The following is a 21,520-nucleotide window of genomic DNA, read 5'->3' on the forward strand; positions in this document are numbered from 1 at the left end:
GGTTTCCTGGGAAGAGGGGCTGGCTGGCCACCAGCATTCCCTGATTTATCCAGGAGCATTTTCCCAACCTCGGACACTGTTGAGGCTGTTTTCACAGGGGAAATTCCCTGATAACCTCAGGCACCTGATGACACAGAGGGCCAGTGGCACATGGGTGTGTCAGAAGTGGGGGGAATGTATGCCTGGAAGGGGCTGTTTGGTACCTGGAAGGGGCTGTTGGACACCTGGAAAGGGCCGTTTGGTACCTGGAAGGGGCTGTTGGACACCTGGAAGGGTCCTAGCACGGCCCGTGGAGGGGGCAGAGGTGAGCGTTGCACACCTGGCCAGAGGTTTGCACACCCAGGGGGTGTGTAGAGCTGGGAGGTGGGGTCACACAGCTGGCAGGGGCTGTCACTCACCTGCGAGAGGGACGCACTCCGGGGGGGTTACTGCACACCTGGCAGGGCTGCTGCACACGTGCTGAGAGTTGTGGCACAGCTGGAGCGGGACTTGCACAGCTGGCAGAGCAGGAAGGGTGTCGGAGGGTAAGTCACACACCTGGCAGGAGTTGTAGCACACCTGGTGGGGGCTGTTGCACGGCTGGAGCAGGACTTGCACACCTGCAGGGACATTGCAAAGGTGGGACGTGGGTCACACCTGGCAGGGGCTGTTGCCAAAAGGCTGCGCGCCTGGCGGCGGCTGTGGCACACCGGGCGGGGGCATGGCCAAGCCGGCAGGTGGTTTCGTACCCGGCAGGGGCCGTTCCGCACCGGGGGAGGCTGCCGCACCCCCGGGACAGAAGCGCCTCGGCGGGGGCGGGCTCGGTGCGGGGGGCGGTGCCGGTCCCTCCCCGGTCCCTCCTCCCCCGCCGCTCCTCCCGGCGCCATGGCGGGCCCGGGCGGTGCCGGGGACGGCGGGGATGTGCTGAGCGGCGGCAGCGAGCGGCGGTGCCGGGCGCGGCTGGCGGCGGGGGGCGCGGCGGGCGCGGCGGCGGCGGCCGCGGTGCTGGTGCCGCTGTGCTCGGTGCGCGGCCGCCCCGCGCTGCTCTTCACGCTCCGCTCCCGCCGCCTCGCCGGCCCCCACAGCGGCGACGTCAGGTACCGGCGGGGGGAGCGGGCACCGGGACCGAGCCGGCCCTGACCCACCCCGATCCCTCCCTCAGCTTCCCCGGTGGGCGGCGGGACCCGGCGGACGGGGACGCGGTGGCCACGGCTCTGCGGGAGACGCGGGAGGAGCTGGGGGTGGCGGTGGCAGCCACCAGCGTCTGGGGACAGCTTCGGACGCTGCCCGACCGGGTACCGGGGATCGGCGGGGCTTGGAGGCGCGGGGGCGAGGGCGTGCGGGGACAAGAGCGAAAGGGCGGGCGGCAGGGACACAGGGATGGGTTCAAGGTGACAGGGACACGGAGATGGGTTAAAGGTGACAGGGAAGGCGGCAGGGTCATGGGCGACGGGTTCGAGGTAAATGACAGGGACAAAGGTTCTGGTGTGACAGGTTTGGGATGACGGGCACACATGACAGGGTGACATGACACGAACAAGGGGTGACAGGAAGAAGGAACAAGGGGTGACAGGAAGAAGGCTGCAGGAACACAGAGAAGGGGTTCAGTTGACAGAGACAAAGCAGTAGGGACAAAGGTGACAGAGCAAGCATTTTGGATGACAGGGACAAGACAACAGGGAGATGGGCGACAGGGTGCAGGGTCCGGGGGGACAGGAACACAGGTGAGGGAGGTTGCAGGCAGCAGAGGATTGGAATGACAAGGAAAAGGCAGCAGGGTCACAGGTGACAGGGACAAAGTAACAGGGTCGTGTGTGGCAGGTTCAGGGGGACAGGGACACAGGTGATAGGTGATGGGGATTCTGGGTCATGGGGATAGGGCAGCAGGGAAAAGGGTGGTGGATTTGGTGTGACAAGGACACAGCTGATGGGTTACACATGACAGGGAAGGTCAGCAGGGACATGGGACAAGAATTCTGGGGATTCAAGGTGACAAGACACAAGGCAGTGGCACTGGTGGGGGTTGACACGCATGGTGGGTGCCTGAACTGGGTGCAGGGTGGGTCAAGGCCCAGGCAGTTTGGGGAGGGGGTGTCACCCTGTCCCTTGCTGACACACCTTCCAGAATGGAATGAGCGTGGCACCTGTTGTGGCCAACCTGGGGCCGCTGGAGGCCTTGACACTGAACCCCAACCCTGACGAGGTGAGTGACTCCTCCCCAGGCCTGCTCCTCTTCCCGTGGCAGCTGTTCCCAGTCACTGTGGTCTGCGCTGACAGGTGGAGGAAGTGTTCACCCTGCCCCTGGCTCACCTGCTCCGCGAGGAGAACCAGGGCTACACCCATTTCCGCACGGCCAGCGGCTACGGATACACCTTGCCCGTGTTCCTCAATGGCCCCCACAAGGTGTGGGGGCTCACGGCCATCATCACCGAGCTGACCCTGGAGCTGCTGGTGCCTGGCCGCTACCGCAGGAAGACCCACGTGCCTCCCCGGAAAGCCCCGGGATGAGCGGGATGGGGGCGGCTGTGGGGTCCCAGTGCCTCGGCTCTCCACCCGTGCACGGGGGAAACGGCTCTGAGCCCAGCAGCGATGTCACACACTGTGATTCAGTAAAAGCCATGTTTGGAACTGCCCTGGGCTCTGAGTTGTGGAGCGTGGCCAGGACAGCTGTCCCTTGGCATGGGCACAGGAGGAGGAGTCCTGGTGCCACTGCAGCGGGGACAGGGAGCATGGGGTTCCCAAGGAGGGGACTGTGTCTGTTAATATCCTACAGCCATCACCTCTGCCCCACCCCCAGCCTCATGGAAATCCAGGATCTCCCCTCTGGGGTATTCAGGCCCCAGCTGTGTGACCCCATAATCCCTAGGGATCTCCTGCTACAGGTACACCAGGACCCAGAGGCCCTCTGCTCCATCAGCCCCTTCCCACCACTTTATGTCCACGGCAGAGCCTTGGAGCACAGCAGCATTTATTGAGGACCCTCTGGAGAACCCTCTGAGTGCTGCCAGCACCCCAGAACCCCTCCAAGCAGGAGAAGGGAGGTGTGGTGGTGAATCCTTATGCCGACGCCGCTCGGGCTTTGGCCTCGCTGTAGCGCCGCATCCTCTCCTCCAGCTCGGGGCGGAAGTGGCGGATGAGGCCCTGCATGGAGCAGGGGAGCTGGTTAATAATGGAGTGGGGGGAGGCTGCTGGCCCCTCCGAGCCCTCCAGGCCCTCACCTGCACGGGCCAGGCCGCGCCGTCACCCAGGGCGCAGATGGTGTGTCCCTCGATCTGCTTGCTGATCTCCCAGAGCGCGTCGATCTCGGCGGCCTGCGCGTCGCCCCGCACGAACCGCGCCATCACCTTGTTCATCCAGTCCACGCCTGAGGGAACGGGGGAACAGGGATGGGATTGCAGGGTCCCGCCCCACAGCCCCTCACCCACGGCTCCCTGCTCACCTTCCCGGCATGGAGTGCACTGCCCACAGCTCTCGTGCTTGTAGAACTCGATCAGGCGCGCGATGGCTTTGATGATGTCGGTCTGGGGAGAGAGGGAGGGTGAGGAAAGCGAGGGTCCCACCGTGGCTGGGGGAGTCATGGGATCCCCATCCCTTACCGATTTATCCATGACGATGACAGCAGCCGTGCCCAGCCCGCTCTGTGCCTGCACCAGGGAATCGAAGTCCATCAGCACCGTCTCACACACAGACTTGGGCAGCAGCGGTGTGGAGGAGCCGCCTGGGATGACGGCCAGCAGGTTGTCCCAGCCTCCACGGACACCTCCTGCAAAGAGGACGGTCAGGACAGGCAACTCCAGCCCCACTCCAGCCCGGCTCAGCCGTGGCACTCACCGGCGTGTTTCTCAATGAGCTCCTTCAGTGGCACCGACATCTCCTCCTCCACCGTGCAGGGTGTGTTGACGTGCCCCGAGATGTTGAAGAGCTTGGTGCCAGAATTCCGCTCCCGGCCGAAGCTGGCGAACCAGGCGCCGCCGCGCCGGCAGATGGTGGGGGCCACCGACACCGTCTCCACGTTGGCCACTGTGGTGGGGCAGCCGAACACACCTGGGAAAACATGAGGAAAAAATTCCTCCCTGTGAGGGTGGTGATGCCCTGGCACAAATGACCTAAAGGTGCTGTGGCTGGCCAATCCCTGGAAGTGTCCAAGGCCGGGTTCAACAGGGCTTGGAACAGCTTGGGACCATGGTAGGTGGCCCATGGAAGCAGGGTGGAGTAGTCTTTTCAGGCCCCTTCCAACCTACATTATTCCATGAAACAGAGGGAGCTCTAAATGGACGTGGTGTTGGCTGTGGTGCTCTCCTTGAAGCAGGGGACAACTGTTTTGGGGTGGCAGCTGGGAATTCAGGACAGAGCTGTGGTGCCATACCCACGTCAGCGGGGAAGGGGGGCTTGAGGCGGGGCTTGCCCTGCTTGCCCTCGATGGACTCGATGAGCGCCGTCTCCTCCCCGCAGATGTAGGCGCCGGCACCGCGCACCACGAACACGTCGAAGGCGTATCCCGACCCGCAGGCGTCGCCGCCCAGCAGCCCGGCCTCGTACGCCTCGCGGATGGCCACCTGCAGCGGGGCAGCTGCTGAGCCCAGGAGCGCCCCCAGCCACGCCAGGGGCTGTGGGGTGGCTGCGGGGTGCTCCCCTCACCTGCAGGTTGGAGGCCTCGTTGTAGAACTCCCCGCGGATGTAGATGTAGGCGGCGCGGGCGCCCATGGCCCGCCCCGCCACCAGGCAGCCCTCCAGCAGCTTGTGCGGGTCGTGCCGCATGATCTCCCGGTCCTTGCAGGTGCCCGGCTCGCCCTCGTCTGCGTTCACCACCAGGTACTTGGGCCTGCGGGCAGCTCATGTCAAGGGGGGGCTCCCCACACCGCGGAACCGGAGCTGCAGCCGGTCCCGGTCTCACCTCCCGTCCGGGGGTTTGTTCATGAAGCTCCACTTGAGGCCGGTGGGGAAGCCGGCGCCGCCGCGGCCCCGCAGCCCCGAGGTCTTGATCTCGCCGAGGATCCAGTCCACGCCCTTGAGCAGGATCTCCTTCGTCTTGTACCAGTCGCCGCGGCGCAGCGCGCCCTGCAGCCTGCGGGCACCGGGCACCGTGGCACCGGGCACCGAGCACCGGGCACCGGCACTCCCCACGCTGCTCCCGCTACTCACCGCCAGTCGTGCCGCCCGTAGAGGTTGGTGAAGATCCGGTCCTCATCCCGCAGCGACCCGAACTGCGTCTTCTTGGGCGCCGTCTGCGGAGACACACGGATTCAGCACGGGGAACACCGGGCCCCGTCCTGCATGGTCCCCGCGCTCCCCGCCCCGTCCCCGCTCACCGAGAAGGAGGCGGCGGGCAGGCGCCGCAGCGCCAGCAGCTGCCTGCCGGCCATGGCGGGGGGCACCGGCACCGGGACCGACCACCGTCACCTTCAGCCGCCCCCGCGGTGACGTCAGGGGGAGCGCCGGCGGCGCGCCAGTGACGTCACAAGAGAAGGGCCGGAGCAGAGCCGGTTTGGGGGCGGGGCCGCGCGGAGGGGGCGGGGCAAGAGCGGGAGGCGCTGTCACAGGGCGGGCTCGCGGCCCCGGAGGGGGCGTGGCCTCGCTGGCGGCTCGCCGGCACGTGCCCCTCGCCCCGGCCCGGGTCGGGTTTCGGCGCTGAAACCGGAGCCCCCCGTCCGCCCCCCCCGGAGCCCCCCGGGGCGCCCCGCTCCCCCCCAGCAGCGCCCCGGGGGGTCGCTGCGCTCCACCCGATCTCCCGGCCGACGCGGCTGGTACCGAGGACAGCGGTGGCCTCGTCCCTGCGAGGGACGAGCGTAGGTTCGGGACGATCTGGTTTCCTCCCCGCTTGGCCCCGGTCGTGGGGAGAAGGAGCAGGAGCGGGCGGAATGTTCTTCCTCTTCCGCGGGCCGCAGCGGCGAGGCGCCGGCAGCCCCGCGCCCCCCGCCTGCCGGGGCACCCCCCGGCACCACGGCGCCGGCCGGAGGGGTGCCCGCGGCTCCCGCCCGGCCCCTCGGCTCAGGGGTCCCTGCGCCCCCGGCCCTGCGGGCAGCCGGGGGAGATTGAACCGTAGCGCTGCGTCCCCCGTGGAGCGTCAGCGGGCTGCGGAGGAGCCGGGCCCCCGGCCGCCCCTCGCTTTTGGGCAGGTAACCGGCGGCGGGGACAGGGCCGGGGCACGGTGCGTGCCGGGGATCCTGCGTGCCCTCGCAGGGAGGCTGCGGGACTGGGGAACAGCTGGGCGGCTGCCCACATCTGGAGCAGGGCGGCCGAGCGGGAAATAATCCGGAGGATTATGCACGCGGGCGCGGCACCTACCCCCCCGCGCCTGCCCTGCATATCCCCAGATATTCCATAAAAACCTCAAATCCCCGGTGGCAGCCCCGCGGTCTGCGCCAGCCAGCCCCCCCCGGGGCCAGGCATGTCCTGCGGCACGGGGGCAGCCCCCAGCCATGGGCAACTGCACCAAGACCCCTGAGCGGCGGCTCCCCAAGGTACGGCAGGGCTGTGACACCCCGCGGGGCAGCAGCAGGAGGAGGAGAAGGGGGGTCCCTGGCTGGCCCCCCCCTCGCCGCTGACGCCTGCTCCACCCGCAGGATGGGAAGCCACGCTCGGGTGCTCCGGGCTCCGGCGCAGGGGACCCTGAGGACGTGCTGGACGTGGCACAGACCTCTCCGATGCAGGGATACTCGGTGCTGCAGGGGCTGGTGGGGCCGGCCTGCATCTTCCTGCGGCAGAGCATCGCCATCACCCAACGGGTACGCGACTGTCCCCTCCCCGTGTGCTGCCTGCGCTCCCAGGCGGCTTAGGGCAGAATCCCTGTGGGATCCCCGGGAGTAGGACCCCTCCTTCGTCTCTTCCCGTTCTCTCTTCCCCAGGACCGGGAGCTGCGGCCTGAGGAGATTGAAGGTGAGGTGCTGGGGAGGGTGTCCCGCTCGGGTGGGGGGTGGTGCCAGGGTGCTGGTGGTGATGCCATGGTGTCCCCAGAGCTGAAGCAGGCATTCCGGGAGTTCGACAAGGACCACGACGGCTACATCAGCTACAAGGACCTGGGCGAGTGCATGCGGACCATGGGCTACATGCCCACGGAGATGGAGCTCATCGAGCTGTCCCAGCAGATCAGTACGTGGTGGGGCAGCGGGTCCTATCAATCCCTGTGCCCTGCCCTGCTGACACCTCTCTCCTGCCGCAGCCGGGGGCAAGGTGGATTTTGATGATTTCGTGGAGCTGATGGGCCCCAAGATGCTGGCAGAGACAGCGGATATGATTGGGATCAAGGAGCTGCGTGACGCCTTCCGTGAGGTATGGGAACGGCTGGGACAGACGGGTAGGCTGCCAGCATGCCAGGGGTGGCCGGTGGCAATGGGACCTTGTCCGTAGTTTGACACCAACGGGGACGGACAGATCAGTGTGCCGGAGCTGCGGGAGGCCATGCGCAAGCTCCTGGGGCAGCAGCTCAACTATCGGGAGGTGGATGAGATCCTCAAGGACGTGGATCTCAATGGCGATGGCCTGGTGGACTTTGAAGGTAGGAGCAGGGAAGGGGCCAGGAGCACCCCCAGGGACATCCGGGATGTTCCATGTGTGTTTTCCCCCGTCAGAGTTTGTGCGGATGATGTCGCGCTGAGGGCGGTGTGTGCCAACGTGGGACCCGAGCCCCCCCGTGCCTTACGAAGAGGAGGGGCCACAGAGGGACCCCCAGCTCCCAGGGGCTGGGGCAGTGCTGGCACAGCGGCACCTGTGCCTGGGGTGAGGCCGGGTGCTGGAGCTGCTCCTATGCTGAGCTCTGACCCTGGTGGGAGGCACTGGGGACAAAGTTGGGACCCTTCCCGGCCAAGCTTCAACCCTCATCTCTGCTCTCTCCCTGCATTATCCCCCTTCCCACCCAGATCTCACCCTAAAAGTCACACCATCGTCGTCCTCCCTCCTTCAGCTGTGCCCCATCCCTGCTGCTCATCCCTCCAGCCTTCATTGCCACTCTGTGTGCTCCCCCTACACCATGTTTAATGTGGACTGCACAGCATAACCCACCCCATCACCACGGTTTGAGCTCAGACTTACCCCAGACCCGCCTAGGGTGAGGCATCCCTCTCTTTTCGGGGCTGGCACAGACCCTCGTGGATGTTCTGGCAGCCCCTGGCACAGGGGAGACTCCAGGCAGCCCAGCCAGGAGAACCTCGAGGAGAGAAATAAAGCATTGCTGGGTGGAAGGGCCTCAGCCAGCTGCAGGCAGGGCTGCTGCAGGTACTCTCCCTGCCCTGGCTGCAGTTTTGGGGCCAATCTTGCCCTTTTGAAATGATAAAACTCTCTCTACAGACTTTTGTTTTGTGTTTTGTGTTGTTTCCAAAGGGTTTATTCGTGGCAGTGCCGTCCCCAAAACCCTGGACTCCCACTGTGCGTCACGGGAGCCCCGCAGGAGTCGGGACCCCGGACACCGCCTCACCCGTGCGGGCACGGGGCTCCGGGCAATGCACGGCGGGCGGGTGGGGCCGGTTCCCGGGGCGGGCGGCGGCGATTCCCGCAAAGTCCGGGCCGGGGTTCACCCCGCAGAGAGTCGGGGCGCCCTGACCGGCGCCGGCCGGGGCTGTGGGGTGACACGAGGTGCACTGGCGGCGGTGCCGGTCCCGGCGCCCCCCGCTGCCCCCCGGGGTGGGGGGGGGGGGGGGGGGGGGGGGTGGGGGTGGCACCGGCCGATCACGTGACCATGAGAGGGACCGCCGAATGAAGGGGCGTGGCCTACACAACAGTCACGTGTTCTCGCGTCACCGAGGGGCGGGGCCGACGCCTCGTGTGTCTATGGTGACCGGCCGGCAGGCGCGCGGCGGCGTGATGACGTCGCGCTCGTGACGCGCCTGCGTCATCACCGCGAGCGCCGGCCGCGGCGGAGGGGGGAGAAACCCAGGGTCAGGCCGGGGCCGCGCAGCGCTACCGGGAACCGGGGCCGCCGCGCTCCGCTCCGGTTCCCGGCTTCCCGCCGGGCCGAGCGGGGCCGAGCTGAGCTGAAGAGAGGCGGGCACCGGCGATACAACCGGCGGGGCGAGCGCGGGGGCCGCACGCCGACCCCCGCCGCGGGGCTCCAGGGATCCGGGAGCGGCGGGCGGCCGTCGGGGATGTCCTACAAGCCCATCGCTCCCGCCCCCGCTACCCCCGGAGCCGCCAGCGCCAGCCCCGCCCCGCCGGGGCCCGGGGCACCGTCCGCCGGTGAGAGAGCCCCGCGGTAGCCGCGGGGGAACGGGGGGCACCGGGAGCGGAGAGGGGCTGGAAGGGGGTACCCCGGGAAGGGACGGTACCGGCTGAGGGAGGTACCGAGGAAGGGGGAGTGCGGCCGTGACCCTCAGTTTCCCGCAGCCACGAGTGTCCCGTCGCCCTCCGGTTCCGTCCCTGGCGCCGCCGCCCCTTTCCGGCCGCTCTTCAATGACTTCGGGCCGCCGTCCATGGGCTACGTGCAGGTGAGGCGCGGGGCCGGGGCCGGCGGGGCCGGGCGCGGCGGCGGGGGCGGCCCCCAGCCCCTCCGTCCCTGCGTGTGCCGCTGTTCCCGCAGGCCATGAAGCCCCCCGGGGCGCAGGGCTCGCAGAGCACCTACACGGACCTGCTCTCGGTCATCGAGGAGATGGGCAAGGAGATCCGGCCCACCTACGCCGGCAGCAAGAGCGCCATGGAGCGGCTGAAGCGGGGTAGGGGCGGGGAGGGGAACAGGGTGTCCGCGGTGCTGCACCCCCGAGGCTCCCCAGCCCCGCGGGGAGCGACTGGAGGGTGATCGGAGGTGTCCCTGTGCTTCTCCCCGCAGGGATCATCCACGCCCGGGCGCTGGTCAGGGAGTGCCTGGCAGAGACAGAGCGAAACGCCCGCACGTAACGGCAGCTGCCGCCCGGGACCCCCCGGGACTTCCCGGTGGTGGCGGCGGGGGCGGGGGGGCCGCCGTGCTGCCCGAGCCCCCCCTCCCCACGCTCTCCGCTCTTTATAAATGCGTGTTTTTATAAATAAAGGACAATGTTGGGACTTGGCCTCGGTGTGTCCCCGCGGGGGTGGGTCCCGCTGGTGGGACGCGGGGTAGAGCGGGGGGAGTTGGTTTGGAGCCGCGCTGGGTGGGTGTCCCGGAGCTGAGAGGTGCAGGAGTGGTCAAACCACTCGTTGATCACTTTAAAAAGTGGCTTTTTAAAATAAAACACGAGGTTTTTCCGGGGGCGGCGGTGCCGGTACACGCGGTGCGCCCGTGAGTGGCGCTCGCTGCCTTCCGCTCTCTGACGTCACGGGCCCCCCCCCTCACCTCCCTACGTCACGGCTGTCGCCGTGGGAACGGGCTGTGATGTCACGATCCGAGGGGCCGGTGCGGAGCGGCGCAGGTTCGGTGGGGCCGGGGGCGGCGGGGACCGGGCGGGCGGGCGGGGGGGAGCGGAGCCGGCCGCGTTGCCATGGCAACGGAGCCGAGCCGAGTGGGGCCGAGCCGGGCCGAACCCGGGGCCGAGGGGGGCCGAGCGGTACCGGACTGAGCCGAACGTGGGACCGAGGGGGGCCGAGCGGTACCGGACTGAGCCGAATCGGGAGCCGAGCGGTACCGGACTCCGCCGAACCCGGGGCCGAGCTTTTCCGAGCCAGGCCGAACCGGGGGCAGAAAGGTGCCGGGCGGTACCGGACTCAGCCGCGCGTTTTGCCGAGGCGGGTCGAAACCGAGACCGAGCCCAGCCGAGCGGTACCGGACCGAACCGAAGCCTGAGCCGAGCGGTACCGGACTCAGCCGAACCCGGGGGTGGAGCGGCTCCGAGACGGGCCAAACCCGGACCCAGCGGTACCGGGCTGAGCTGAGTGCGCCCCGAGCGGTTCTGAAGCGGTGCCGAACCGGCCCGAGCTGTCCCGAAGCCGGCCCGGTCCGGTGTAACGGAAGCCCCCTCAGGAGCTGCCCCCGCTGGCCCCCGCCGCCGACATGCTGATCAAGGAGTACCACATCCTGCTGCCCATGAGCCTGGAGGAGTACCAGGTGGCCCAGCTGTACATGATCCAGGTGGGGATGCGGGGCTGAGCGGGGGGAGCCTCCGGCTTGTGGGATCTGAGGGATGAGCCCGGGGTCTGCACGGGTCTGGGGTTTGTGGGCTGAGCCTGAGGGATGTGGGGCACTGAGGGTGCACAGGGCTGTGGGACTGGGCATGGGGGGCTGGAAGGGTGCAAGGATCTGGGAACTGTGGCTGAGGGGGTGCAGGGGGCTGAAAGAGGCTGGAAATTGTAGCCTGGGGGTTGTAGCGGGCTGTGGGGGAGCATTAAGGGTACAGGGGCTGAGCCTGGGGGTGCATAGGAGGCTTTGAGGCTGATCATGGAGCGTTGGAGGGTGTAAGGGGCTGTGGGGCTGAGTGTGGGGAACTGGGGAGTGCTGAGCATAGAGCCTGGAGGGGCACGGGGGGGGATCCCAAGGGAGGCTGATCCCAAGGGATTGGCAGGTTGCAGGGTCATCACTGAGGCTTCAGGTGGATTTGGGACCACCGATCCAAGCAGAGGGTCCTGTGAGCAGGTGTGGGGCTGGGGGATACCAGCACATGGGGATGGGAGTATACACGGACCCTGGGCACCCGTGAGGGTCTTAGGGCTTGGAGGGGCCACTCTGAGCCGTCGCCTCTGTGCAGAAGAAGAGCCGGGAGGAGTCGAGTGGCGAGGGCAGCGGCGTGGAGATCCTGGCCAACCGTCCCTACAGCGATGGCCCCGGCGGCAGCGGCCAGTACACCCACAAGATCTACCACGTCGGCTCCCACATCCCCAGCTGGTTCCGGGCGCTGCTCCCCAAAGCCGCGCTCCAGGTGGAGGAGGAGTCCTGGAATGCTTATCCCTACACACGCACCAGGTGGGAGCTGGGAGGAGGCGGGGCGGGCTGCAGGACTGGCCATGGCCCGGGGCTCAGTCCTGTGCCCCTCCAGGTACACGTGTCCCTTTGTGGAGAAGTTTTCTATTGAGATCGAGACCTACTACCGCCCGGATGCGGGGCAGCAGACCAACATCTTCAACCTGAGTGTGGCGGAGAAGAGGCAGAGGATTTTGGGTGGGTATGGCTGGCCTGGGGAGCTAGGCAGGACACTGTGGCTGCTGGGATTCTCATGTAGTGCTTCCAGGATGCGGGTGTGGTTGTGATGGGGCTTTAGGGGCTCAACTTCACTCTCCTTGCTGGTCCTCATGTTTCAGGGATGCTGGAAGGGATGAGCTCCCTGGATCTGGAGCTCCCTGCCTGCTCCCTCTCAGCACTGATGAATTAAGTTCCACATTAAAGATATTTTCAGGGATAGTTTTGTCCTCTGTCTCTTCCCTTGCCTCTATTTCTGTTTGCAGCTTCTCCTTCTTAGAGCCAGCTTACTCCCCTCTCTTTCCATGTCCTAGTCTTGTTCTGGCATAGATTTGCCTTCTTAGTCTCTCCTGGTGTACATGGGATCCCACACCTGGGTCCTGTGGGGCATTTTGGATCAGCTGGAGCAGGGAGAGCTGGAAAAGCATGTCCCCATTTTCCTACTCACTGCCCTGCTTCCCCTCTCTCTGGGGCTTTGCTCCAGATAGCTCTCTGGTTCCTTTCTGGGGAGACTGGTAGGCAGAACTGGAAGCTCAGGGTGGGATTCTTCCCTCTCTGCTGGGTTCCTGTTCCTGATGGTGTGGACATGGTCAGTTCAGGCGCCAGAATGTGGAGTGTGACGTGCTGCCTCTTAAAATGGAGGCCTAAAATAGGCACTCGGAGGAAATGATTCATCTGACCTATTTCTCTCCCCGGATCTTGCGGCTCTGGGGATGTCCGGCTGGGATACCGATGTCTTGAACCTGGGGGCAGGAATTCTGCCCCTACTGCCCTCGGGAAGCAAACAGGGCCAAGCAGACAGCATCAGGGCATGGCCCTGTGCCCACTGCCTGTTTTTCCACTCTAGTGCCTGTCCCATGGGCATTCCACAGGGCACTCAGCATCTCCAGTGTTTGCTGCCTTCCACAGGGAGTAGGGTTGAAGTGGGACCAGCCCCAGTGTGGATCCTGCTGGGATTTTCTCTGCCCTGGTGTCTTGTAGCACTGACAGATTTAAACCCCTCTCACATTTCAAAGGGCGATGGAAAAACACGGTCTGGGTGATCCGCGGGGATAACTGCTTCCTTGGCAGCTTTCTCCCAGTGGCAGAAGCAAAGGGAGTTGGACTGTGATGGGAATGACACTGCCAGGAGCTGCTTGGGGACAGCAGGTTCTATCCCAGCTCTTTGCTGCTGTTAGCCAAGATGCTTGGCATCATGCTGTGCATTGCATCATTTTTGTGGATTCAGGGCATCTCTAGGTTTCTTTTTCCCCCTTTTTTCAGCCCAAGCTTGAGGACTAGAGGCTGACAGCACCTTGGGGACATCAAGGGGGAGCTAATAAATGCAGGGCTTGGCACAGCTTGAGAATAGGGACAGTGCTGCAGGATGGTACTGGGAGCCAGTGGGGTGCCCTGGGGTCCCCCAGACCATGACCTGGAGATAGGGTTGGAAAAGCCAAATTCTAGATTTTATGCTGGATTGAGCCTGAACAACTGCTGGATAGTGTTTTTCTGGGTGTCATTCAGGAGCCTCTCTCTGGTCTTAGGAGGTCATCCTCATTTGTGGGGAGAGCTCACCCTCATTTTGGGAGAGGTCACCTTTGTTTGAGTGTGGGGCTCATTGCCCTCCCTGCCTGGCTCTCCTGAGGCTATGGTGTCATGTGGTGTGTTTGCTGTGCCCTGTTTCTGGGGGTCCCTCGGGCTTTTTGGTGGGGGAGCCAGGGGCTGTGCTGAGTTGCCCCATGCGCTGTCCCTGTCCTCAGCCCTCGTGTCCCCCAGGGTGGCCAGGATCACTCTGCAGCTGCCAGATCTGCCAGCTAACACGTGCCAGCCCCAGCTCTCTGTGAGCTCCCAGCCCCTCCCTCCCTGTGCTGCTCCCTGGGGTGCTGGACTGGGGTCCCACGCAGGGACGAGCCTGCACCAAGGGTGTCTGTGGTGTTCCAGCCATGGTGTTTTGTATGTTCTGTTAGGAAATTCCTCCCTGTGAGGGTGGTGAGGCTCTAACACAGGTTGCCCACAGTAGCTGTGGATGCTTCATCCCTGGAAGTGTCCAAGGCCAGGTTGGATGGGGTTTGGAGCAACCTGGGATAGTGGAAGTGTTCCTGCCCATGGCAGGGGGTGGAATGAGATGATCCATAAGATCCCTTCCAAGCGAAACCATTCCAGGATTCTACGATTCCAGAACTCCCAAGATTTTCGAATTCTAGGACAGAAAGTGTTTGCTGCCAGCTGTGTTGGGTACATGGCTTGTGGGAATAATTTGACCTGATTTTTGTCCATTTTTCCTTGTTTTCCTACCTGTGCCCCCTTGCCAAGCGTTGCGGGGTGACAAGCGCCATTCCCCCCACAGACACCATTGACATTGTGCGTGATCCTATTTCCCCTGGGGAATACAAGCCTGAGGAGGATCCCAAACTCTACCACTCATCCAAGACGGGCCGGGGCCCGCTGGGGGATGACTGGCTGGAGACAGCAGCAGCCGGCGGGCCCCTCATGTGCGCCTACAAGCTCTGCAAGGTGGAGTTCCGATACTGGGGGATGCAGTCCAAGATCGAGCAGTTCATCCACGACGTGGGTGAGTTCGGAACCATGAGTCTGAATGGTACCGGAGGGTCATTTGGGCAGCCGTGGGATCACACTGGACTCTCTTCCCCCCTTTTCCCACCAGGTTTAAGGAAGGTGATGTTGCGTGCCCACCGCCAAGCCTGGTGCTGGCAGGATGAGTGGACGGACCTGACGATGGAGGATATCCGGCAGCTGGAGGAGGAGACGGCGCGAATGCTGGCACAGAAGATGGCCAAGTGTGGGGAGGGCGAGGAGCCACCCATAGCTGGGATCAGCCCCGAGGGGCAGCCAGAGCCAGATGGTCCTGGCGGCCAGGAGGAGGCTGAGCTGCAGGCAGGGACTGATACCCCTTCTGATGATACCTTTGCCAAGCAGTGGTCCACTTCTTCCCGGTCTTCCTACTCCTCCCAGCACGGAGGTAAGAGACCGGGTCTGCTGTAGTTAAGCCCTGGATGCTGAGGCTCTCTGTAGGAGATGGGTCGGGGGACTGTTTTGCCTGGCTTGGATCTCCTGGGCTGGGGCTCTGGGTGTCCCAGGTCTGGTCCCAGGTTTCATGAAGGGGCCCTGAGATGGTCCTGAGATGGTCCTGGAGGGATTCTGGGTGACTCCGGGATGGTCTTGGATCTCTTGAAGGGATTCTGGGTGACCCAGGGATGGTCACAGATCTCCCAGGCGGGGACTGTGGGTGACACAGGGATGGCCCCAGGTCTCCCTGGGGGGTCTGGGTCCAGGACTGAGGGGGAAATGTGGGGCAGGAGCGGGGGTCTCTCTGCAGGGGGCTGCTGACCCCCCGTGGGTGGCAGGGGGCGTGTCTCCTCAGAGCCTGTCGGAGTGGCGGATGCAGAACATTGCCCGGGACTCGGAGAACAGCTCTGAAGAGGAATTTTTCGATGCCCACGGTACTGGCTTCTCGGAACGGGCTGGGTGGGACAAGGGTATCTGAGGATGGGTGTGCAGGCACAGGGATGTCCCCCAACCCCATGCTTACCTCCCACCTCTGCAGAGGATCTCTCTGACAGCGACGAGGTCTTTGCCAAGGAGATGACCAAGTGGAGCTCCAACGACTTCTTGGACACACTTGAGCGGCCAGCCGAGCTGGACGAGGCACTGGGTGAGCACTGGGGGTGCTCTGGCCCCAAATCCTGGGGCAGGTGTCCTGGGAGAGGCCAGATTCCCACCGGGAGACTCCAGCTGCCTCATCAGGGCTGTGTGCTCACAGGGGACGGAGCCAGCGCCACCAAGGGGGATGGTGAAGGATTGGGAACATCCAGCTTCCCTGAGGTGCGTGTCTCCTCCCTTGGGCTGTGCTGTCCTGCCGTGCCCCCCGATTTGACTGCTCTCCTTCTGCAGAGTGGCACAGCAGACAGCACGGAGCAGATGTGCCGGATCCACGCGCTCTTCCTCATCCTGCACAGTGGGAACATCCTAGATCAGGGAGCGGGCGAGCCGGGCTCCAAGCAGGCGGATGTGCAGACACTGGTGGCCACCTTTGATGCTGTCACCCGCGTCCATTTTCCCGAGGCGCTGGGACATGTGGCCCTGCGCCTGGTGCCCTGCCCACCCATCTGTGCTGCGGCCTATGCCCTTGTCTCCAAGTATGGATTCCCACTGGGAAAGCAGGGGATTGGGGAGCTGGTGTCCTTAGAGAGGGGACTTCACTTCTGGTGGGACATTAAGGACTGGGGAGGGGATGGGGATTAACTCCTGGTGCAGCAAGCAAGCAAGCCTTGTGTGGTGAGATGGGATAGGATACATGTAACTCCTGGTGTGGTACCCCAGGGCAGGCAGGTTTTTGTTGTGGAATGATGACAATGGGATGGGATGGGATAGCATAGGGTTAACTCCTCATGCAGCATCCTGGGTTGAGCAAGCACGGGGACATCTGGGCAGAATGGAATGACATGGAATTGGATGGGATGGAGATAACACCAGATGCAGCATCTTGGGTGACCAAATATCTTGTGGTGGGAGGGAACGGGATGGGGATTACTCCTGGTGTGGCAGGGTGAACCAGTACCACGCAGTGGGGTGAGGCCATCAGGACAGTCCTCGCCATGTCCCCCCTCAGGCTCAGCCCCTACAGCCATGACAGGGACAGCCTGTCCAGCAGCCAGGACCACATCCCGTTGGCAGCGCTCCCACTGCTGGCCACCTCCTCAGGCACCTACCAGCACGCCGTGGGCACCGTCATCACCCGTGCCAACCAGGCCTACGCAGCCTTCCTGCACTCTGGAGAGGGTACTGGCTTCTGCGGCCAGGTGAGGTGGGATTCAGGGGGAAGCTTGGCTCTGGGGTCCGGCTGTGACCCTGCATAGAGGGTTTGGGGGTGTGGAGACATGAATCTGCGGTCTCTGCAGGTGGTGCTGCTGGGGGACTGCGTGGGCGGCATCCTGGGATTTGACGCACTGTGCCAGAGCCGGGTGGTCTCAGGGGGCAGCCGGAGCAGCAGCCGCCGTGGCAGCCTGGTGAGTGCCTTGCATCCCAGCACTCCTTGGGGAGGGTTTGGGGGTGCACTGGGGGCTGCATGGGGTCTGGGTGTTTGCTGCCCCTCCCTGCAGACCATGGAGCCTATCTCCCCGGAGCAGTGTGGTGGCCCAGACCCCCTGGCTGATGGGACAGAGGGAGCGCCAGTATTGGGCCAGGCCAGCCCTGAGCCCCTAGGGACACAAGGGGACAGCCAGCAGCAGAGCTCCACGTGCAGGTGAGCCCAAGGTGGGGATGGTTGGCTACCTTGTGCTTTATGGAAAGGGTGCAATTCCCATCTGCTTCAGGCTGGGAAGGAGCATTTCATGGAGGTTACCTGCCCCAGGGAGATCTTGCTGGAGCTCCTCTGGGATAACGGGGTCACACCAGGCACAGCTTTGCCTTCAGGATGGTGGGAGCATGGTGTTGCCATCCCTCCCCATGCTCACTGTCTCTGCTGTCCCAGCCTGCAGGCCAGCGAGGCCCCGCTGGAGGCAGAGACACCCCGGAGCAGCGCCGTGGCGCTGGATGGGGCTGAGGGTGCCAGCACCCGCCTCGAATTTAAGGTATCCGGCTTCTTCCTCTTCGGCTCCCCACTGGGGCTGGTGCTCGCGCTGCGCAAGACCGTCATGCCTGCTCTGGATGGTGAGGATCCATGCCTGCTGCCATGCCAGCCCCTGACCCTCCCTGCAGGGCTCAAGTCCCTGGGTTGTGCTCACCCGATACGCCTGAGCACCCCAGGACTACCGCAGAGAGCCCTGCTTGGGTTTGAGCCCCTTGCATGTCCAGCCCTGGCTGTGTGGGTGTTTGTGGGTGGCTGAGTATCCCTGCTCTGTGCCAGCCTCAACCTATCCCTGGTGTCCCAAATTACCCTCTCCAGCCTTTCCTCTTGCTGTGTCCTGCTTTACCCCTCCTGGGTGTTTTTCTCCTGGTTCTCCTCAGCCCTTGTGGGCGCCCCTGACCTCGCTCTGTGCTGCAGTGGCCCAGCTGCGTCCTGCCTGTGAGCAGATCTACAACCTCTTCCACGCCGCCGATCCCTGCGCCTCCCGCCTGGAGCCCCTCCTGGCCAAGGCCTTCCACGCTGTGCCCCCACTCAGTGTGCCCCGATACCAGAAGTACCCCCTGGGTGATGGCACCTCATCCCTATTGGGTGAGCAGGCTGGTGCCAGGCACCCTGGGGCCACATCAGGGTACTCAGAGCACCCACATCCTGGCTGGGTGGGGGGAGAGGGATTTGCAGTCCTTCCCACTGCTCTGGGGCTCTACTGAAGGGGTGTCCCCAGCTGCTCTGGGTGTGCTCACACAGCTCTCTATTCAGCGGAGGCCCTGCAGACACACTCTGCCCTGTTCCTGCCCAAAGTGGATGTGGCTGCTCCCCCTACCCCCACTGGCGGCTTTGGGGGCTTTTGGAAGGGCAATGAGCCAACAGAGCTGCCCACTCCTGCCAGTACCAGCGAGATTGTGAAAAGTAAGTGTCATCACCATCCACCCCATCCCATGTGGGCACCTTAGGCTGCACAACAGGGGATGAGGTTTGGAAAAGGCTTCATTCCAGCTTTCCCCGCAGTCCTGGAGCGCTGGTGGGGCCCGAAGCGCATCGACTACTCTCTGTACTGCCCTGATGCCCTGACTGCCTTCCCCACCATCACTCTGCCCCACCTCTTCCACGCCAGCTACTGGGAGTCCTCCGACGTGGTGGCCTTCATCCTGCGCCAGGTATGGTGGGCATGGTGGGGTGTGGCAGGCCAGGGCTGGCGGAGGCTGAGCTGGCACCATGCTGCTGGCAGGTGATGGAGAAAGAGGGGCCGCAGCCTGCAGAGAGCGAGGAGAGCTCCATCTACAGCCCCGCCATCCCTCGGGAGAAATGGCAGCGCAAGCGCACCCAAGTGAAGATCCGGGTATGTGGACAATGGGAGCCACCGTGGGCATCCTGGGGTGTTCTGGGAAAATCCCACAATCCAGTGGTGTCCTAGTGGCACCTCAGGAGCTCCCCCAGGAGCTGCTGAACACCCTGTGTGCCCGCAGAACGTGACGGCCAACCACCGCGCCTGCGACGTGATTGTGTGCGAGGGCAAAGCACAGGTCCTCAGCGGGCGCTTCATGTATGGACCCCTGGATGTGGTGACACTGACTGGGGAGAAGGTATAGCTGGGCTCAGGGGTCCACCAGGACACCTCAAACAGGGTGGGGGGTCCAGGACCAGGCATGGGGCTGGTGTCACCCACAGTGGGAGAAGGATGTGGTTAATGGGACCCTGTGGGGGATGGCAGGAGAAGCTTGTAAGGACTTGCAGGTGGGGACACAGCAGGATGTGGGGGTTCAGCCGGTGCCCAGCCCATTTCCCTCTCTCAGGTGGACATCTACATCATGACACAGCCGCTGTCGGGGAAGTGGCTGTACTATGGCACCGAGGTGACGAGTGGCAGTGGGCGCCTGACCTTCACCATCCCTCCAGACAAAGCTCTGGCCATCGGGATCTACCCTGTGCGCATGGTGGTCAGGTGAGGTGTTGCCTCAGTTTCTCCTCCAGCCCTTTTGGCAGAGCTGCACCTGCTGCTCTGGCCACCACCTGAGCCACCACCTCTGCCTTTACAGAGGGGACCACAGCTACGCCGAGGCATACCTGACCGTGGTGGCTCGTGGCACCGAGTCTGTTGTGTTCAGCATCGACGGCTCCTTCACTGCAAGCGTCTCCATTATGGGCAGTGACCCCAAAGTGCGGGCAGGGGCTGTGGATGTTGTAAGGTGGGTGCCCTTCAATCAGGGAGTTGGTCTCCCTATCTTTCATGATGTGACAACTCAGTTGGGGGGTGTCGGAGCAGGGAAGAGGGGGAGGGTATTCCATCACTGCCTTGCCGCTAGCACATCATCTCTATGCTGATGCCCTATTGTGTATTGTGGAAAATAATCCTCTCCAAGTTTGGATGTTGTCCCCACAGCTCTGCTGTTTCTTCTCCTTGATAAAATCCCTGGGAGCAGGGAGGTTTTGGAGGCAGCACCCACACATACTGTATTGGGACATCCCAGCTTTCTGTAGCAGGACTGTTTCCACACAGGCTCCTGGCAGCCTCCCATGTCCCCTCTTAGGCACTGGCAGGACTCAGGGTACATGATCATCTACGTGACGGGGCGCCCTGACATGCAGAAGCACCGCGTGGTGGCCTGGCTCTCCCAGCACAACTTCCCCCACGGCGCCGTCTCCTTCTGCGACGGGCTCACCCACGACCCACTGCGCCAGAAAGCCGCCTTCCTGCAGAGCCTGCGCACCGAGGTGGGGATATGGGGATGCTGCTGGTGGGGTGGTGTGGGCTCTGCTGAATCCTGTGCACCTCTGCGTCCCGGTAGAGATGCTGGGAGCTGGACTGCACTGCCATGGCAGAGCTGGAAGCTTCTCAGGGCAGCTCCCAGCCATCCCTCTTAACATGAGGGTGTCCCAGCCCCTGGGGGTGGCTGTCCCTGTGGGAAGGGTTGTTCTCTGCCCTAATGCTCTTGTCCCTGGGCAGGCAGAGATCTCCATAGTTGCTGGTTACGGCTCCACCAAGGATGTCTCCGTCTACAGCTCACTGGGACTTGCGCCAGCACACATCTACATCGTGGGACGGGCCGTCAAGAAGTTCCAAAACCAGTGCCAGGTATGGTGGTGGCCGAGCTGGGGCAGACTGGGGATACAGGGAATGGTCCACCAGCTGGCCATGGCCACAGGCTCAGGCTGTCTGTGTGTCCTGCAGTTCCTCTCCGACGGTTACGTTGCCCACCTGGCCCAGTTGGAAGCTGCAGCCCTCGCTCACTCCCCCAAGGGCCCTCCACGACCTGTGCTGGGCAAAGGCACCTATGGCTGCCCGGCGCCTGTCGACTTCCTGCGGAAGCAGAGCCAGCTCTTGCGCTCCCGGGGCTCCAGCCAGGCAGAACGGGATGGGGGCCCCCCCTCAGCACCCCCTGGTTTGTCCCGGGCCAAGCCCCGCAGCGTCAGCCTCAAGCTGGAGGGTGAGGAGTGAGGGTGGCGCAGCCATGTCCCCCCTCTGCCACATCCCTGATTTCCCACCAAGGAGCACTTGGGGACAGAGATGGTGCTGGGCCACGAGGCCATAGGAAGATGAGGGTGCTGGGAGATGGCTCAGAGCCCCCCAGAGAACCAGAGTGATCCCCTCAGGGTTAAGCCACCCTGAGTCCTCCCTGCTGCCCCCAGCCCCATCCACTCTGGTCCTTTAGGGCCGTTGGGCAGTGCCCAGTGGGGTCTGCACCCTAGGGTCATTATCCCTGTGCAGAACTGGGGGCTGTGGCTGTGCCCCAAAGCAAGTGGCACCTCCCCACCTATTTATTTCCGTCCGGTGTCATGGGGCAGGGCTTGGTTGGGGTTTCAGAGTGGTTCCTCTGTTCCCCCCTTTCGTTTCAGTGTTGAATAAAGAGATGTTATGACAAGGTGCCAGAACCCATGAGTCTGCTCTGTGCCTGTGGCAGCCAGGATTCCCACCCACTAGGAAAGCCCTGGGAAGCTTCCAGGGACACCATGTCCCACAAGGAGATGGC

At 64.2% G+C, this 21,520-nt stretch overlaps 5 protein-coding genes across 11 annotated transcripts; 4 read left to right on the forward strand and 1 right to left on the reverse strand.

Annotated features, from left to right (window-relative positions):
* The first annotated feature begins 150 nt into the window (after positions 1–150).
* On the forward strand, positions 151–2,611 carry NUDT8 (nudix hydrolase 8). Its single transcript, XM_056492351.1, is given in 7 exon segments — positions 151–176; positions 606–635; positions 637–746; positions 749–1,076; positions 1,142–1,274; positions 2,105–2,182; positions 2,257–2,611. Coding segments are annotated over 7 exon segments (936 nt in total). The 3' UTR covers positions 2,488–2,611.
* Positions 2,612–2,929: 318 nt separating this feature from the next.
* On the reverse strand, positions 2,930–5,488 carry NDUFV1 (NADH:ubiquinone oxidoreductase core subunit V1). Of its 2 annotated transcripts, XM_056494153.1 has the most exons (10): positions 5,289–5,488; positions 5,122–5,204; positions 4,874–5,044; positions 4,618–4,801; positions 4,346–4,535; positions 3,811–4,023; positions 3,576–3,742; positions 3,419–3,500; positions 3,198–3,343; positions 2,930–3,120 (listed from the first exon to the last, which is right to left on the reverse strand). In XM_056494153.1, exons 1-10 carry the CDS (start codon positions 5,340–5,342, stop codon positions 3,037–3,039), a joined length of 1,374 nt encoding a protein of 457 aa, XP_056350128.1. In that variant the 5' UTR covers positions 5,343–5,488; the 3' UTR covers positions 2,930–3,036. The 2 variants fall into 2 exon arrangements, with proteins under 2 accessions (XP_056350128.1, XP_056350127.1); XM_056494152.1 differs by having other exon boundaries at positions 3,198–3,500; positions 5,289–5,422.
* Positions 5,489–5,541: 53 nt separating this feature from the next.
* Positions 5,542–8,552, forward strand: LOC130254529 (calcium-binding protein 2-like). Of its 4 annotated transcripts, none has more exons than XR_008840750.1 (8): positions 5,542–6,095; positions 6,543–6,704; positions 6,825–6,855; positions 6,934–7,068; positions 7,139–7,248; positions 7,327–7,474; positions 7,548–8,190; positions 8,296–8,552. XR_008840750.1 is itself a non-coding variant. In XM_056494158.1 (8 exons), the coding sequence occupies exons 2-8, from the start codon at positions 6,399–6,401 to the stop codon at positions 7,571–7,573; spliced, it is 654 nt and encodes a 217-aa protein (XP_056350133.1). In that variant the 5' UTR covers positions 6,027–6,095; positions 6,328–6,398; the 3' UTR covers positions 7,574–8,264. The 4 variants fall into 4 exon arrangements, 3 of the variants coding, with proteins under 3 accessions (XP_056350132.1, XP_056350134.1, XP_056350133.1); XM_056494158.1 differs by lacking the exon at positions 8,296–8,552 and adding an exon at positions 6,328–6,440 and having other exon boundaries at positions 6,027–6,095; positions 7,548–8,264; XM_056494157.1 differs by lacking the exon at positions 8,296–8,552 and having other exon boundaries at positions 7,548–8,264.
* Positions 8,553–8,792: 240 nt separating this feature from the next.
* CDK2AP2 (cyclin dependent kinase 2 associated protein 2) lies at positions 8,793–9,945 on the forward strand. The gene is made up of 4 exons (XM_056494160.1): positions 8,793–9,147; positions 9,295–9,395; positions 9,488–9,620; positions 9,734–9,945. The coding sequence occupies exons 1-4, from the start codon at positions 9,057–9,059 to the stop codon at positions 9,799–9,801; spliced, it is 393 nt and encodes a 130-aa protein (XP_056350135.1). The 5' UTR covers positions 8,793–9,056; the 3' UTR covers positions 9,802–9,945.
* Positions 9,946–10,221: 276 nt separating this feature from the next.
* On the forward strand, positions 10,222–21,422 carry PITPNM1 (phosphatidylinositol transfer protein membrane associated 1). 3 transcript variants are annotated; one of them, XM_056494167.1, is made up of 24 exons: positions 10,222–10,289; positions 10,838–10,945; positions 11,559–11,773; positions 11,847–11,968; positions 14,316–14,540; positions 14,634–14,948; positions 15,334–15,429; positions 15,534–15,641; positions 15,750–15,811; positions 15,881–16,125; positions 16,599–16,788; positions 16,888–16,995; positions 17,089–17,231; positions 17,460–17,638; positions 17,973–18,143; positions 18,312–18,461; positions 18,561–18,709; positions 18,781–18,891; positions 19,019–19,135; positions 19,346–19,494; positions 19,589–19,738; positions 20,081–20,264; positions 20,497–20,625; positions 20,722–21,422. In XM_056494167.1, the coding sequence occupies exons 2-24, from the start codon at positions 10,868–10,870 to the stop codon at positions 20,986–20,988; spliced, it is 3,663 nt and encodes a 1,220-aa protein (XP_056350142.1). In that variant the 5' UTR covers positions 10,222–10,289; positions 10,838–10,867; the 3' UTR covers positions 20,989–21,422. The 3 variants fall into 3 exon arrangements, with proteins under 3 accessions (XP_056350142.1, XP_056350144.1, XP_056350143.1); XM_056494169.1 differs by having other exon boundaries at positions 17,116–17,231; XM_056494168.1 differs by lacking the exon at positions 10,222–10,289 and having other exon boundaries at positions 10,351–10,945.
* Positions 21,423–21,520: the final 98 nt, after the last annotated feature.

This window comes from Oenanthe melanoleuca, chromosome 5 (assembly GCF_029582105.1).
Source record: "Oenanthe melanoleuca isolate GR-GAL-2019-014 chromosome 5, OMel1.0, whole genome shotgun sequence".
NCBI classification, from domain to species: Eukaryota; Metazoa; Chordata; class Aves; order Passeriformes; family Muscicapidae; genus Oenanthe; species Oenanthe melanoleuca.